The 12,394-nt window shown below is 40.4% G+C and overlaps 1 protein-coding gene across 1 annotated transcript in view; it reads left to right on the top strand.

The window, feature by feature from the left end:
• Positions 1-7,724, top strand: part of Nedd8 (Nedd8 ubiquitin like modifier) — a 37,452-nt gene extending 29,728 nt beyond the window's left edge. Inside the window, exon 4 of the mRNA XM_067150955.2 lies at positions 7,258-7,724. Coding sequence (XP_067007056.1) covers positions 7,258-7,342 — 85 coding nt within the window. The 3' untranslated portion in view covers positions 7,343-7,724. The remainder of the gene's footprint in view (positions 1-7,257) is intronic.
• The last annotated feature ends 4,670 nt before the right edge of the window (positions 7,725-12,394 follow it).

Raw genomic sequence — 12,394 nt, 5'->3', positions numbered from 1 at the left:
CCTCACTTGGACTATGTGCAAGTAGGGCAGCATCCTGCTTCATGAATTTACCGAGCTCAGAACGCTTTAAGCAAGCCTCGGACCTATGGGAGTAATGGAGTCCCACTCCTATTTGACAGGCGAGGGACTCCTTGGATACAACTTGGCGAACGAAATGGAATTCGATGGGGAGCTATCAATATTAATGGGGCTTATGGAAGAAAGAAAGTAGAACTGGCTGAGTCAGCAAAGAGGATGCATCTGGATGTGCTAGGAGTAAGTGATATTCGGGTAAGGGGAGATAATGAGGAAGAGATAGGAGATTATAAAGTGTACTTGACGGGTGTTAGAAAAGGAAGGGCAGAGTCTGGGGTAGGGCTCTTTATCAGGAATACCATTGCACACAACATAGTTTCGGTTAGGCACGTAAATGAGCGAATGATGTGGGTAGATTTGTCAGTGGGAGGAATTAGGACAAGAATTGTGTCTGTGTATTCACCATGTGAGGGTGCAGATGAGGATGAAGTTTTTTTTTTTTTTTTTTTTTTTGCTATGGGCTTTACGTCGCACCGACACAGATAGGTCTTATAGCGACGATGGGATAGGAAAGGCCTAGGAGTTGGAAGGAAGCGGCCATGGCCTTAATTAAGGTACAGCCCCAGCATTTGCCTGGTGTGAAAATGGGAAACCACGGAAAACCATTTTCAGGGCTGCCGATAGTGGGATTCGAACCTACTATCTCCCGGATGCAAGCTCACAGCCGCGCGCCTCTACGCGCACGGCCAACTCGCCTGGTGAGGATGAAGTTGACAAGTTTTATGAAGCATTGAGTGACATTGTGGTCAGGGTCAACAGCAAGGATAGAATAGTGCTAATGGGCGATTTCAATGCGAGAGTTGGGAATAGAACTGAAGGATATGAAAGGGTGATTGGTAAATGTGGGGAAGATATGGAAGCTAATGGGAATGGGAAGCGTTTGCTGGACTTCTGTGCTAGTATGGGTTTAGCTGTTACGAATACATTCTTCAAGCATAAGGCTATTCACCGCTACACATGGGAGGCTAGGGGTACCAGATCCATAATAGACGATATCTTAACAGACTTTGAATTCAGGAAATCTTTTAGGAATGTACGAGTTTTTTGGGGATTTTTCGATGATACAGACCATTATCTAATCTGTAGTGAACTAAGTATCTCTAGGCCTAGGGTAGAGAAAGTGAAATCTGTCTGCAAACGAATAAGGGTAGAAAATCTCCAGGACGAGGAAATTAGACAGAAGTACATGGATATGATTAGTGAGAAGTTTCGAACAGTAGACAGTAAGCAGGTTCAGGATATAGAAAATGAATGGGTGGCATACAGGGATGCTGTAGTAGAAACAGCAAGGGAATGCCTAGGAACAACTGTGTGTAAAGAATGGGAAAAGGCGAACATCTTGGTGGAATGATGAAGTGAGAGCAGCCTGTAAACATAAAAAGAAGGCTTATCAGAAATGGCTCCAAACAAGGGCCGAGGCAGACAGGGATTTGTACGTAGATGAAAGAAACAGAGCGAAACAAATAGTTGTTGAATCCAAAAAGAAGTCATGGGAAGATTTTGGTAATAACCTGGAAAGGCTAGGTCAAGCAGCAGGGAAACCTTTCTGGACAGTAATAAAGAATCTTAGGAAGGGAGGGAAAAAGGAAATGAACAGTGTTTTGAGTAATTCAGGTGAACTCATAATAGATCCCAGGGAATCACTGGAGAGGTGGAGAGAATATTTTGAACATCTTCTCAATGTAAAAGGAAATCATCATGGTGGTGTTGCAAACAGCCAAGCTCATGGGGAGGAGGAAAATGAAGTTGGTGAAATTATGCTTGAGGAAGTGGAAAGGATAGTAAATAAACTCCATTGTCATAAGGCAGCAGGAATAGATGAAATTAGACCTGAAATGGTGAAGTATAGTGGGAAGGCAGGGATGAAATGGCTTCATAGAGTAGTAAAATTAGCGTGGAGTGTTGGTAAGGTACCTTCAGATTGGACAAAAGCAGTAATTGCACCTATCTATAAGCAAGGGAACAGGAAGGATTGCAATAACTATCGAGGTATCTCATTGATTAGTATACCAGGCAAAGTATTCACTGGCATCTTGGAAGGGAGGGTGCGATCAGTCGTTGAGAGGAAGTTGGATGAAAACCAGTGTGGTTTCAGACCACAGAGAGGCTGTCAGGATCAGATTTTCAGTATGCGCCAGGTAATTGAAAAATGCTACGAGAGGAATAGGCAGTTGTGTTTATGTTTCATAGATCTAGAGAAATCATATGACAGGGTACCGAGGGAAAAGATGTTCGCTATACTGGGTGACTATGGAATTAAAGGTAGATTATTAAAATCAATCAAAGGCATTTATGTTGACAATTGGGCTTCAGTGAGAATTGATGGTAGAATGAGTTCTTGGTTCAGGGTACTTACAGGAGTTAGACAAGGCTGTAATCTTTCACCTTTGCTGTTTGTAGTTTACATGGATCATATGCTGAAAGGTATAAAATGGCAGGGAGAGATTCAGTTAGGTGGAAATGTAGTAAGCAGCCTGGCCTATGCTGACGACTTGGTCTTAATGGCAGACTGTGCCAAAAGCCTGCAGTCTAATATCTTGGAACTTGAAAATAGGTGCAATGAGTATGGTATGAATATTAGCCTCTCGAAGACTAAATTGATGTCAGTAGGTAAGAAATTCAACAGAATTGAATGTCAGATTGGTGATACAAAGCTAGAACAGGTCGATAATTTCAAGTATTTAGGTTGTATTTTTTCCCAGGATGGTAATATAGTAAGCGAGATTGAATCAAGGTGTAGTAAAGCTAATGCAGTGAGCTCGCAGTTGCGATCAGCAGTATTCTGTAAGAAGGAAGTCAGCTCCCAGACGAAACTATCCTTACATCGGTCTGTTTTCAGACCAACTTTGCTTTACGGGAGCGAAAGCTGGGTGGACTCAGGATATCTTATTCATAAGTTAGAAGTAACAGACATGAAAGTAGCAAGAATGATTGCTGGTACAAACAGGTGGGAACAATGGCAGGAGGGTACTCGGAATGAGGAGATAAAGGCTAATTTAGGAATGAACTCGATGGATGAAGCTGTACACATAAACCGGCTTCGGTGGTGGGGTCATGTGAGGCGAATGGAGGAGGATAGGTTACCGAGGAGAATAATGGACTCTGTTATGGAGGGTAAGAGAAGTAGAGGTAGACCAAGACGACCATAGTTAGACTCTGTTTCTAACGATTTAAGTATAAGAGGTATAGAACTAAATGAGGCCACAACACTAGTTGCAAATCGAGGATTGTGGCGAGATTTAGTAAATTCTCTGAGGCTTGCAGACTGAACGCTGAAAGGCATAACAGTCTATAATGTAATGTTTGTATGTATGTTAATTTGTGTGCATTGTTGGGTCCACAAAGTAGATGTCATAAGTAAGCTTGTGCCCGGCTGCTTTACCAGTCTGTGTAAGTGTGTAAGTATGACTAATAAAACATTCAAAAATACCCAGAGGCGCATAAATATTTGAAATTCCTTCAGGAGAAATAAAAGCATGGCGAAAAGACAGTCAAAATTTTTCCCGACTGAGTGAGTTGGCCTTGCGGTTCAGGGTATGCAGCTCTCAGCTTGCATTCGGGAGAGAGTTGGTTCAAACCCTACCACTATTGGCAGTCCTGAAGATGATTTTCCATTGTTTACCATTTTCGCACCAGTCAAATGCTGGGGCTGTACCTTAATTAAGGCCACAGCCGCTTCTTTCCAGCTCCTAGCCCTTTCCTATCGCATTGTTGCCTTTAGACCTATCTGTGCCAGTGCAGTGTAAAGCCAGTTGTAAAAAGGAACTTCTCCTGATGTCCATATTAACCCGCTGGGGTTTGTGGCTCGATTCAGCTGTCTGTATACAAGAATATCTCTGACCGGGCGAGTTGGCCGTGCGCGTAGAGGCGCGCGGCTGTGAGCTTGCATCCGGGAGATAGTAGGTTCGAATCCCACTATCGGCAGCCCTGAAAATGGTTTTCCGTGGTTTCCCAGCAAATGCTGGGGCTGTACCTTAAGGCCACGGCCGCTTCCTTCCAACTCCTAGGCCTTTCCTATCCCATCGTCGCCATAAGACCTATCTGTGTCGGTGCGACATAAAGCCCCTAGCAAAAAAAAAAAAGAATATCTCTGTGATCTGGTTGAGTACTTAACGAGAGTTGGATGATGTTGGTGATGCTGTAAAATATTTCAAGGATTTAAGCAGTAATTAGCAGAAGGCTGTATTGTGTGAAGCTCCCTGTGCTAAGGAATATTGGACCTCTGTATCACAGTTTGTAACAGTACTAGAAGGATCATACTATCTGACTGCTCCGAAACTCACCCTTAAATGATACATTATAGTTGGAGGGTTTGATTTAATCAGAAAGTTAGTTTTAGGAGAAGAGACAGCTATTGCCCTGAACCAGCTTTCAGGAGAGAAAAAAAAAAGGCAATGCAAAGTCACCTCCGTACAGGCCATGAAGGCCCTTGGAGGAGTGGAAGGTAAAGGCTTCCACCATTGTTAACCTCGGCACTTGATGGGGTAGAGTGGTTAGCTGTACGCCCGTCCGCCTTTGCCCCCAGGAATTAACCTGGTACTCATTTTTGGTGTAGGCTGAGTGAACCTCAGGGCCATATGCACCTCCGGAAGTGGAAATATCGTTTCTTAAATTTTATGACTTCCTGATGGGGATTCGAACCCACGTCCTTCCGGGCGAACCGAGCACGCCTTTACCGCCTCGGCCAGGCAGCCCCTTTTCAGGAGAAAGAAGAGGAAAAAATACAGAATCTGGCAAGAAAATACAGAGAAAAGCTGAAAAAAATTAATTGAAGAGGATCCAGCTAGGAAAATATTTCAAGCAACTGTGGCATTATTATATTTCCTGAACATGCTCAGCAATGAATTGAACTTTATTCTTGTGGACAGTTTGAAGAGCATACCCCTGAACAGTTTTTTCAGGGCTAGATGATGTTGCAAAATACATTGAAAGCACATCTGGGATAGAAGAAGAAAGAAGACATTGTTAGTGGAAATTTAGGAGAGAAGACCACAGTGAATTTGCATGGGCAGCAAGAGGGGTGTTTCTCTGCTTGTACAAAGATACTTTCTGACTGTCCGCACAACTCTGCATGCTCCTTGAAACCCCTTATCGCAAAGTTAGTTAATCTACTCCATACTCGGGAAGATTTCACAAGAAACATTGATTAGTATGACTATTTATTTTGCAGAATACCTACTGAGGTAGTGTCAGTTTTAACCCCGACATCATCTGTTTGATTTCATCAAGTATAAGGCTCCTAGTTAAAATCAGTACAAAATACAAGCATCCATAGTGAACTACTAATCCATGGCCACAGAACAACAAGAGGCAGTATTATACAGGATCGGTGACACTGCTTCAAGTTGGAGTACAGTACATATGCTGCTAGTTAGACTCCTATACCCTACTGCATAAAGGGTCAAAGGGCAAAGCGATTAGAGTCCATTTTGTTACAGTTTTAATGATGGTGGTTTGGATGTGTGATGTCTGCTAGGTGACCAACATCATCCTCCATGTATAAGAGCAACACAGAAGACTGGCACCTGAAATTTATGCTGCTATAGCCTAAAATATCTCTTAGCACCTGGAATTTGTACCTCAAAATAATTGAGTGATTCATCCAGAACATAATACAACCCATTTTTCTGTCATTCATTCAACTGCAGGGAGACTTACTGTTCCAGTAAGAACCTGTTCATCCCTGTACTGTTTGTGTTGCTCAGCATGTTTTTCCAAGGTGTCAGATGATATTGGCCCTGTCACCCATTGAGCGTGTGTATGACTAAATTTGGTGCTGTGTAGCCCAGACTTTGACACCGACGACATCTTTTGCCCAGCTGTATCCCCCATTAGAATGTGCATGGAACTTCATTCAGGAGAGTAATTCTTTCCATGTGGGGGTTGCAGCAGTTCTGTATGATGTACTGTACTGAATTGGTGTATAGGCAAACTCTCTTTGCAGACTTTGTGCATTCAAATATGGTCTTGCATGGATGAGAGTGCAAAATATATGAAATGAAAATCCATAGCCTGTTTCCAGTCGTTCGACCTGGTCAGGAATTGAATAAATGGAGCCCCCATCTAGCAGCGAGGATTGTGGTGGCTGCTGAAGCCTGTCGCACCCCCCCCTGGGGCAATGATTAATGACTGACAGATGAAATTAAATTATATTGGAGTGTGTTGCTGGAATGAAAGATGACAGGGAAAACCAGAGTACCTGGCGAAAAACTTGTCCTGCCTCCGTTTTGTCCAGTACAAATCTGACGTGCATTGACCGAGATTTGAACCACGGAACCCATTGGTGAGGGGCTGGCACTCTACCACCTGAGCCATGGAGGCTACAAGTGTGTGAAATATATTTGATCCTGATACATACATACATACATACATACGTCTTCATTATAGACTATTATGCCTTTCACCATTCAGGCTGCAAGCCTCTTTGAATTAATTAAATGCTTCCACAATCCTCTATTTGAAACTAGCTCTGTGGCTTCGTTTATTTCCATACCTCTTTTTAAATAATTGGAAACTGAGTCTAACCATTGTTTGGTTTCTAATATGATTTAGGGCCGATGACCAAGATGTTAGGTTCCTTTAAACAACAAGCATCAAGCATCTAATGATCTAATAAGATAAGCAGAGGAAGAACAAGTGTAACCCTTATCGTCTCGGTCTCCCTCAACTTCTGTTACCCTCCATGGCAGACTCCATTATTCTCCTCCATTTGCCTCACATGACCCCACCACCGAAGCTGGTTTGTGTGTTCATTCGTAACTTAGCCTTTATCTCCTGATTCTGAGTACCATCCTGCCATGCCTGTTTGTACCAGCAATCATTCTTGTTACTTTCGTATCTTTTACTTCTGAGGAGATATTTTGAGTCTGCCTAGCTTGCACTCTCATACAGCAACGTTGGTCTGAAAACAGACCGGTATAAAGATAATTTCATCCAGGGATTGACTTCTTTCATACAGAATACTGTTGATTGTAACTCGAGCTCACTGCATTGCTTTTGCTGCATCTTGATTCAATCTCACTATACTACCATCCTGAAAAATTACACTTAAATATTTGAAATGATCTACTTGTTCCAGTTTTATATTCCCAACCAGGCATCCTGATGTACAGGATTATTTCCTCCTCCACCATAGTACGTTTGTAACTTACTTGTTGGAAACTAATTATTTTTCTTTCTCAGGAATGATGAAAAGACAGCTCAAGACTACAAGGTTCAAGGAGGATCTGTACTGCATTTGGTGCTGGCTCTTAGAGGAGGAATATGACTATGTAAGACTAATAAGACTATGTAAGACCATCTACAGCTGAATCACATCCCATCTCTTCAACTGTTGTGAATATTTCATTTGATTTTGTATAAAGTATTAAAGTACTCCATGTTGCATAGAATACATTTTTTTATAACTAGCTTATTTATTGTATCCTATTTGCAATTCTTAAATTTGTCTCACTTTTACGGATTGTTTATTAATCTCATGCTCAGAACGTCTGAACGATAATGGTGAAGAACTTAAATGTTCCTTTATTTGCAAACAATGTTGTTATACATAAATTGTCTGTAAGGAAGAAGCCTTTAGTAATGCTTTCATTTTTCTTCTGTTTGAATTCAAAAATAAGTTTCCACAATAAAGATTTCTGTTAATATTACATATTAAACTTTTTCTTCTCATATTTCATTTTTTACTTCATCCTGCTGTGATGGTGATTTTCATCTTTTCTTCATTGCTACAAACATAGTTTAGTTTTTGGCAGTTATTATTCATTTGCTTGTCAGCTTAAACAGAAGTTACTATTTTAAGCTTTCACAGTCTTAAATAAATTGTGCATCTGTGTGAATCATGATATTGAACTTGTATTGACTGGTGAAACAAAGCAGATTGCTTAATTTTAAGTACTACTGTACATAGTAGTTTTTATGATTTAAAAATTTGTTGTCATTGGGAATTTTTTTCTCCTTTGTATGTATTCAAAGGAGAAATAGCCCAAAATTGGGTGTCCATGTTTTTTGGAACAAACTATTTTGTAACCCATTTATGCCAAAATTAATTTTTAGTTCACAGACTGAAGATTTGCAAATAGATATGTTCAATGTGGACTGCTATTCACATAAATATGAATCAAAATTATTTCATTCACTTAGGTCTTGTGTAAACATATGGGTTGTTAATAACCTGCTAAGCACTTGCTCAGGAGTGAGGTTGAGAGACTTACCATGCTACAGTTTAATTATTTGCGAGTGTACGATATATATAGTTAAAAATGAGCTCTTTCATATCAATCGTTACAGTTTCCCCTTATGAGAAGACTATTTTGTTTGCAGAACACGTAATGAGATCTCTTAACCATCTGTCCCGCTTATGATGAATTGCAAAGCAAGTATGGGAATAAGGAAAGTTACAATTAGCACATGCTTTGAGTGTCTTATTACTATAAATTTTGAATCAACACTTAGGTTGTTCACTTATTAGAAAATCACTGTAGTGTTCTTTCCTTTGGTGCTCATTTGTAACTTCAAGCATCAAAAGTGGGCATCCATCATCCCTTTAGAACTGTTCCTCATTGTATCAAATTACCTTAGCAAATTTTTGATAGAATTACAGGACATCTAGAGAAATTCCGTAGCTGCGGCATAGAATCCATGCATTATTCACGCATAAATCAATCACTATATGCATCCAGAAAAGCATCCAAGTAATATGCAGAGTAAAATTAACTTTTATTAGGATCACAAAAGATAAATATCATGTATTTCCCAACAGAAAGAGTATGAGAGTACTTCTTCATTTCTGTGATTTGTATCCAAGTCGCTGGCCACATTCTGACACTTATTCAGGAGGGTCACTGAATTTTAGAGGACAATCCAGAATGAACCTATCGTTTACTGGTACCTACAGTGCTACCTTGAAGGTAGGCACAATTTAATCTGTGGGATCTTAACAGTCTTCATCTCTATACCCTCCTCCATCTTCTGGCAATCATACAGAAATACCAAACTCAGAGTCCGGGATGTCTGGGAAATCAGCTGCTTCAAGCTCCTTTAGAGTTTTTGTACTGTCAGCTGTTTTTCTCTGCTAACAATTTATAAGTTTATGTATTTGTGCATGATCACTATTTGTAACCGCTCAACGGCTTGGTTACATAAATAACATAATAATAATATCGTTATGAAATTTTAAACCCAAAAGAAAACTTTAGGTTCAACAAAAGCAATGCACTACAAAACATAAACAACAGGTTAGGACACATGACAACTACAGAATGGATGTGGAAAGCGGCTTGGAACCCTGCAAGGTAATGGAACGTAGCATTTTGTCCTTTTCTCGGTTGAAAATACACGTGTTGTTGGTTTGTTTCATGTGAAGGTTTATTATATGGACTCCAAATCAAGAATGATAGCAACAATGAATAATTATGTTCAGAAATATGTCGAGGGGCACTGAAACGATCTAGTCGACAATTCAACAGTTTTGTGTAAGACAGCAAAATGCGATGGTCGAAAATGACCCACCTGGGCATATATGGGTTAAAAAGGTGTACTGTTTACACTGTTTTCATTATGATTTTAACTCTGGCAAGGGGAGGCCACAGCAATGGGTCACCAATTTCATTCAAACTTTAATCTGTGTGAAAAATAAACAGACATGTTTCTAAGGGTTTGTGTCATTTGCCCTTATTTAACAGCTTGCATAGGACTTCATGTTGGCAATTTGAATATCTGTAGAACCGCTGGTCAAGTAGTCGGCATCCCTGACATCCACACAGTCATCTCAGGTTTTGGTATTTTTTTCTGCTTTCCTATTTCTCTTTCTTTAACCTTAATTTGTGAGCGGGTCCAAATGGCGAATTCCTAAATGAACCACAAGCCACATTATTTCCCTCCCTCCCCTCCTCTTCCAAGCTCACAAATACATCCACACACCCAGATGCTCCCTTCTTCAATCACCAACCAGCCTCTCGCATGGCTGTTCGGCAGTACAAACAATAACCTGGCACAATACAAAATAAAATGAGGAAAGTGAAAAATACTTTGTAGCTTTGGTTAAACTCACCAATTAATGAGAGGTCTGCGCCTTTGCTTGAAGTGACAGTGTTGAAATGTCTGGAGATAGATTCGACACAGCCACCCTCAGAATGGAATGTAGGTGTACATCACTGATTCGGGAACATAATTTTTATTTTATAAACGTCATTTTTGAAAATGTTTGTTCGCTGGTATAAGTACTCATAAACATGTACAAGTATTTTCTCGCTAATTTTAAGAAGCTGGAGAATTTTTATTACTAAGTATCCTGTAAAAGTTAATAAGATTTCCCTCTGTGAACTTGTCCCTTAATTGGGAACAGCACTAAAGTTCAGTTAGTTGCAGCTGTAATTACAAGAAATTAATGGAGAAAGTCTGATCCTTGCCTGCCTTTAAGATGGGAATCATTATGAATCTTAGAACTTTCCTACAGCCCAGCAAAAGAAACATCATGTCAAGGAGAGAACTACAGATAATTCAGAGATTTTTCTTGTTTTATCTACAAACTCTAATACAAGATCTTGTCTCAGCCTGTCAAAAAGTGGGACTATCCATGAACCTTTCTAAAACCAAAGTAATGCTTAACAAATGGGCCCCAGCAGGAAAGCTGCATGTGGGAAACACCACATTACAACAGGTCAATGAATTTGTCTATCTTGGGCAACTTGTAAACATCAAAGGGGACTTAAGACCGGAAATCTTCCGACGTATCAAACTAGGATGGCAAGCCTACGGAAGAAATTCTTCAGTCTTCAAATCCAACATGCCACCCCACCTAAAGAAGATAGTCTTTGACCAGAGTGTTCTCCCCGTACTGACTTACGGTTGTGAAACCTGGACATTGAGCGAGTTTGTTAAGCAAAAACTCAGAACAACCCAAAGAGCTATGGAACGGTTCATGCTAGGCTTGACGAAGAAAGACAGGAAGAGAGCAGATTACATCAAGTCAGTCACAAAGGTCAGTGACATTTTAGAAAGGGTATTTACCCTAAAATGGCAGTGGGCAGGCCATGTTGCTCGGAGAACTGATGGTAGGTGGACAAAGCTTGTGCTTGAGTGGTGTCCGAAAGATCATTTCAGACCAAGGGGAAGACCACCGGACAGATGGGATGAAGACATCCGGAAGATTACTGGGATCAATTGGCAGAACATCGCTCAAGACCGTCCCAGATGGAGAGACCTCATGAAAACCTACTTTGCTTCAGACTTAAAGAGGCCACATCGTAAAAACGATTGAATATGGGTGATAGTGATATCTCCTTTCGATGTAAATTACAACGAAGTTCTTATTAGCTACGTTTTCCGGTATCTACAGAAAACATAAATTGAAACTTATGCACATTATAAAAACTCTGCCAGGGGGACACATAATATGCCTCTGTGGGCTGTATGTTGAGCACCCCTGCTTGAACCAACTTGAAAAAGCACCGGTATTCATTAATGATTAATGAGTACTGATAATTGTTTCAAAATCTACAGTATAATCATGACGAATAGAAGAACAAGTGTGAGGACTCGCAGAGTTCAAGCACGCCCCGCCAGGCAGTGCTAGAGTGGGCTATGTCCACAGTACCGATCAGCTGCTCTTAGGAATGAGGCCAGAGGAAACATATTACTCCGTAACTGATAAGTATATACACTGTCTTTTGAAAATAATGAGAGATTACAATTGCAATACCACAGCAGAGTACAATGGAGAAAATCATACACGGAAATAAGAGCTATGACCATCACATTGCGAAAAGCACAGGTTACTCGAGTGTACCTATACAGAACACAATTCCCAGCATATTAAAACAAACACCCATGAACTATTTAAAGGTAATACTGTACCTACCAACTCAGTTTGTTGGTTGCTGGACTTTCGAAAGCTTGCGTGAAGATTTGGCGGATGTTGGAGATTGTAAATCTCGTCGAATTTCTTTCGTTCTGAAGAAAAATTGGCACGTCAGATAATGATGAACAAGTCTGGGGATTATATTCATAACATGTTGAAGACAACAGCCAGCTCCTGAAGGATCAACTGAAATGTTGTCTGCGGAATTGATACAATCAAAAAAATATTTCACCCCTCATCGATTTTGAGTTCAGTTTTTCCACTAATTACTTTCTTTGTCTGGAAAAGAATGTCAGTATACTTTTCAAAGGGCGTGTTAAAAACACTTCATTATTGCTTTAACCGTAGTCACTTTATTTCGGTGAGAACTGAAAATGTACTTCGATTATTGTCATGTAGAGAACGGGCACAGGGCGAACACTTAATAAATTTAGAAGAGTGATTAACAATGTACCCAGC

This window comes from Anabrus simplex, chromosome 7 (assembly GCF_040414725.1).
Source record: "Anabrus simplex isolate iqAnaSimp1 chromosome 7, ASM4041472v1, whole genome shotgun sequence".
In the NCBI taxonomy this organism is placed as follows: Eukaryota; Metazoa; Arthropoda; class Insecta; order Orthoptera; family Tettigoniidae; genus Anabrus; species Anabrus simplex.
Note: the sequence above shows the minus strand (reverse complement) of the source record. Positions and strands in the feature narration are given on the sequence as shown.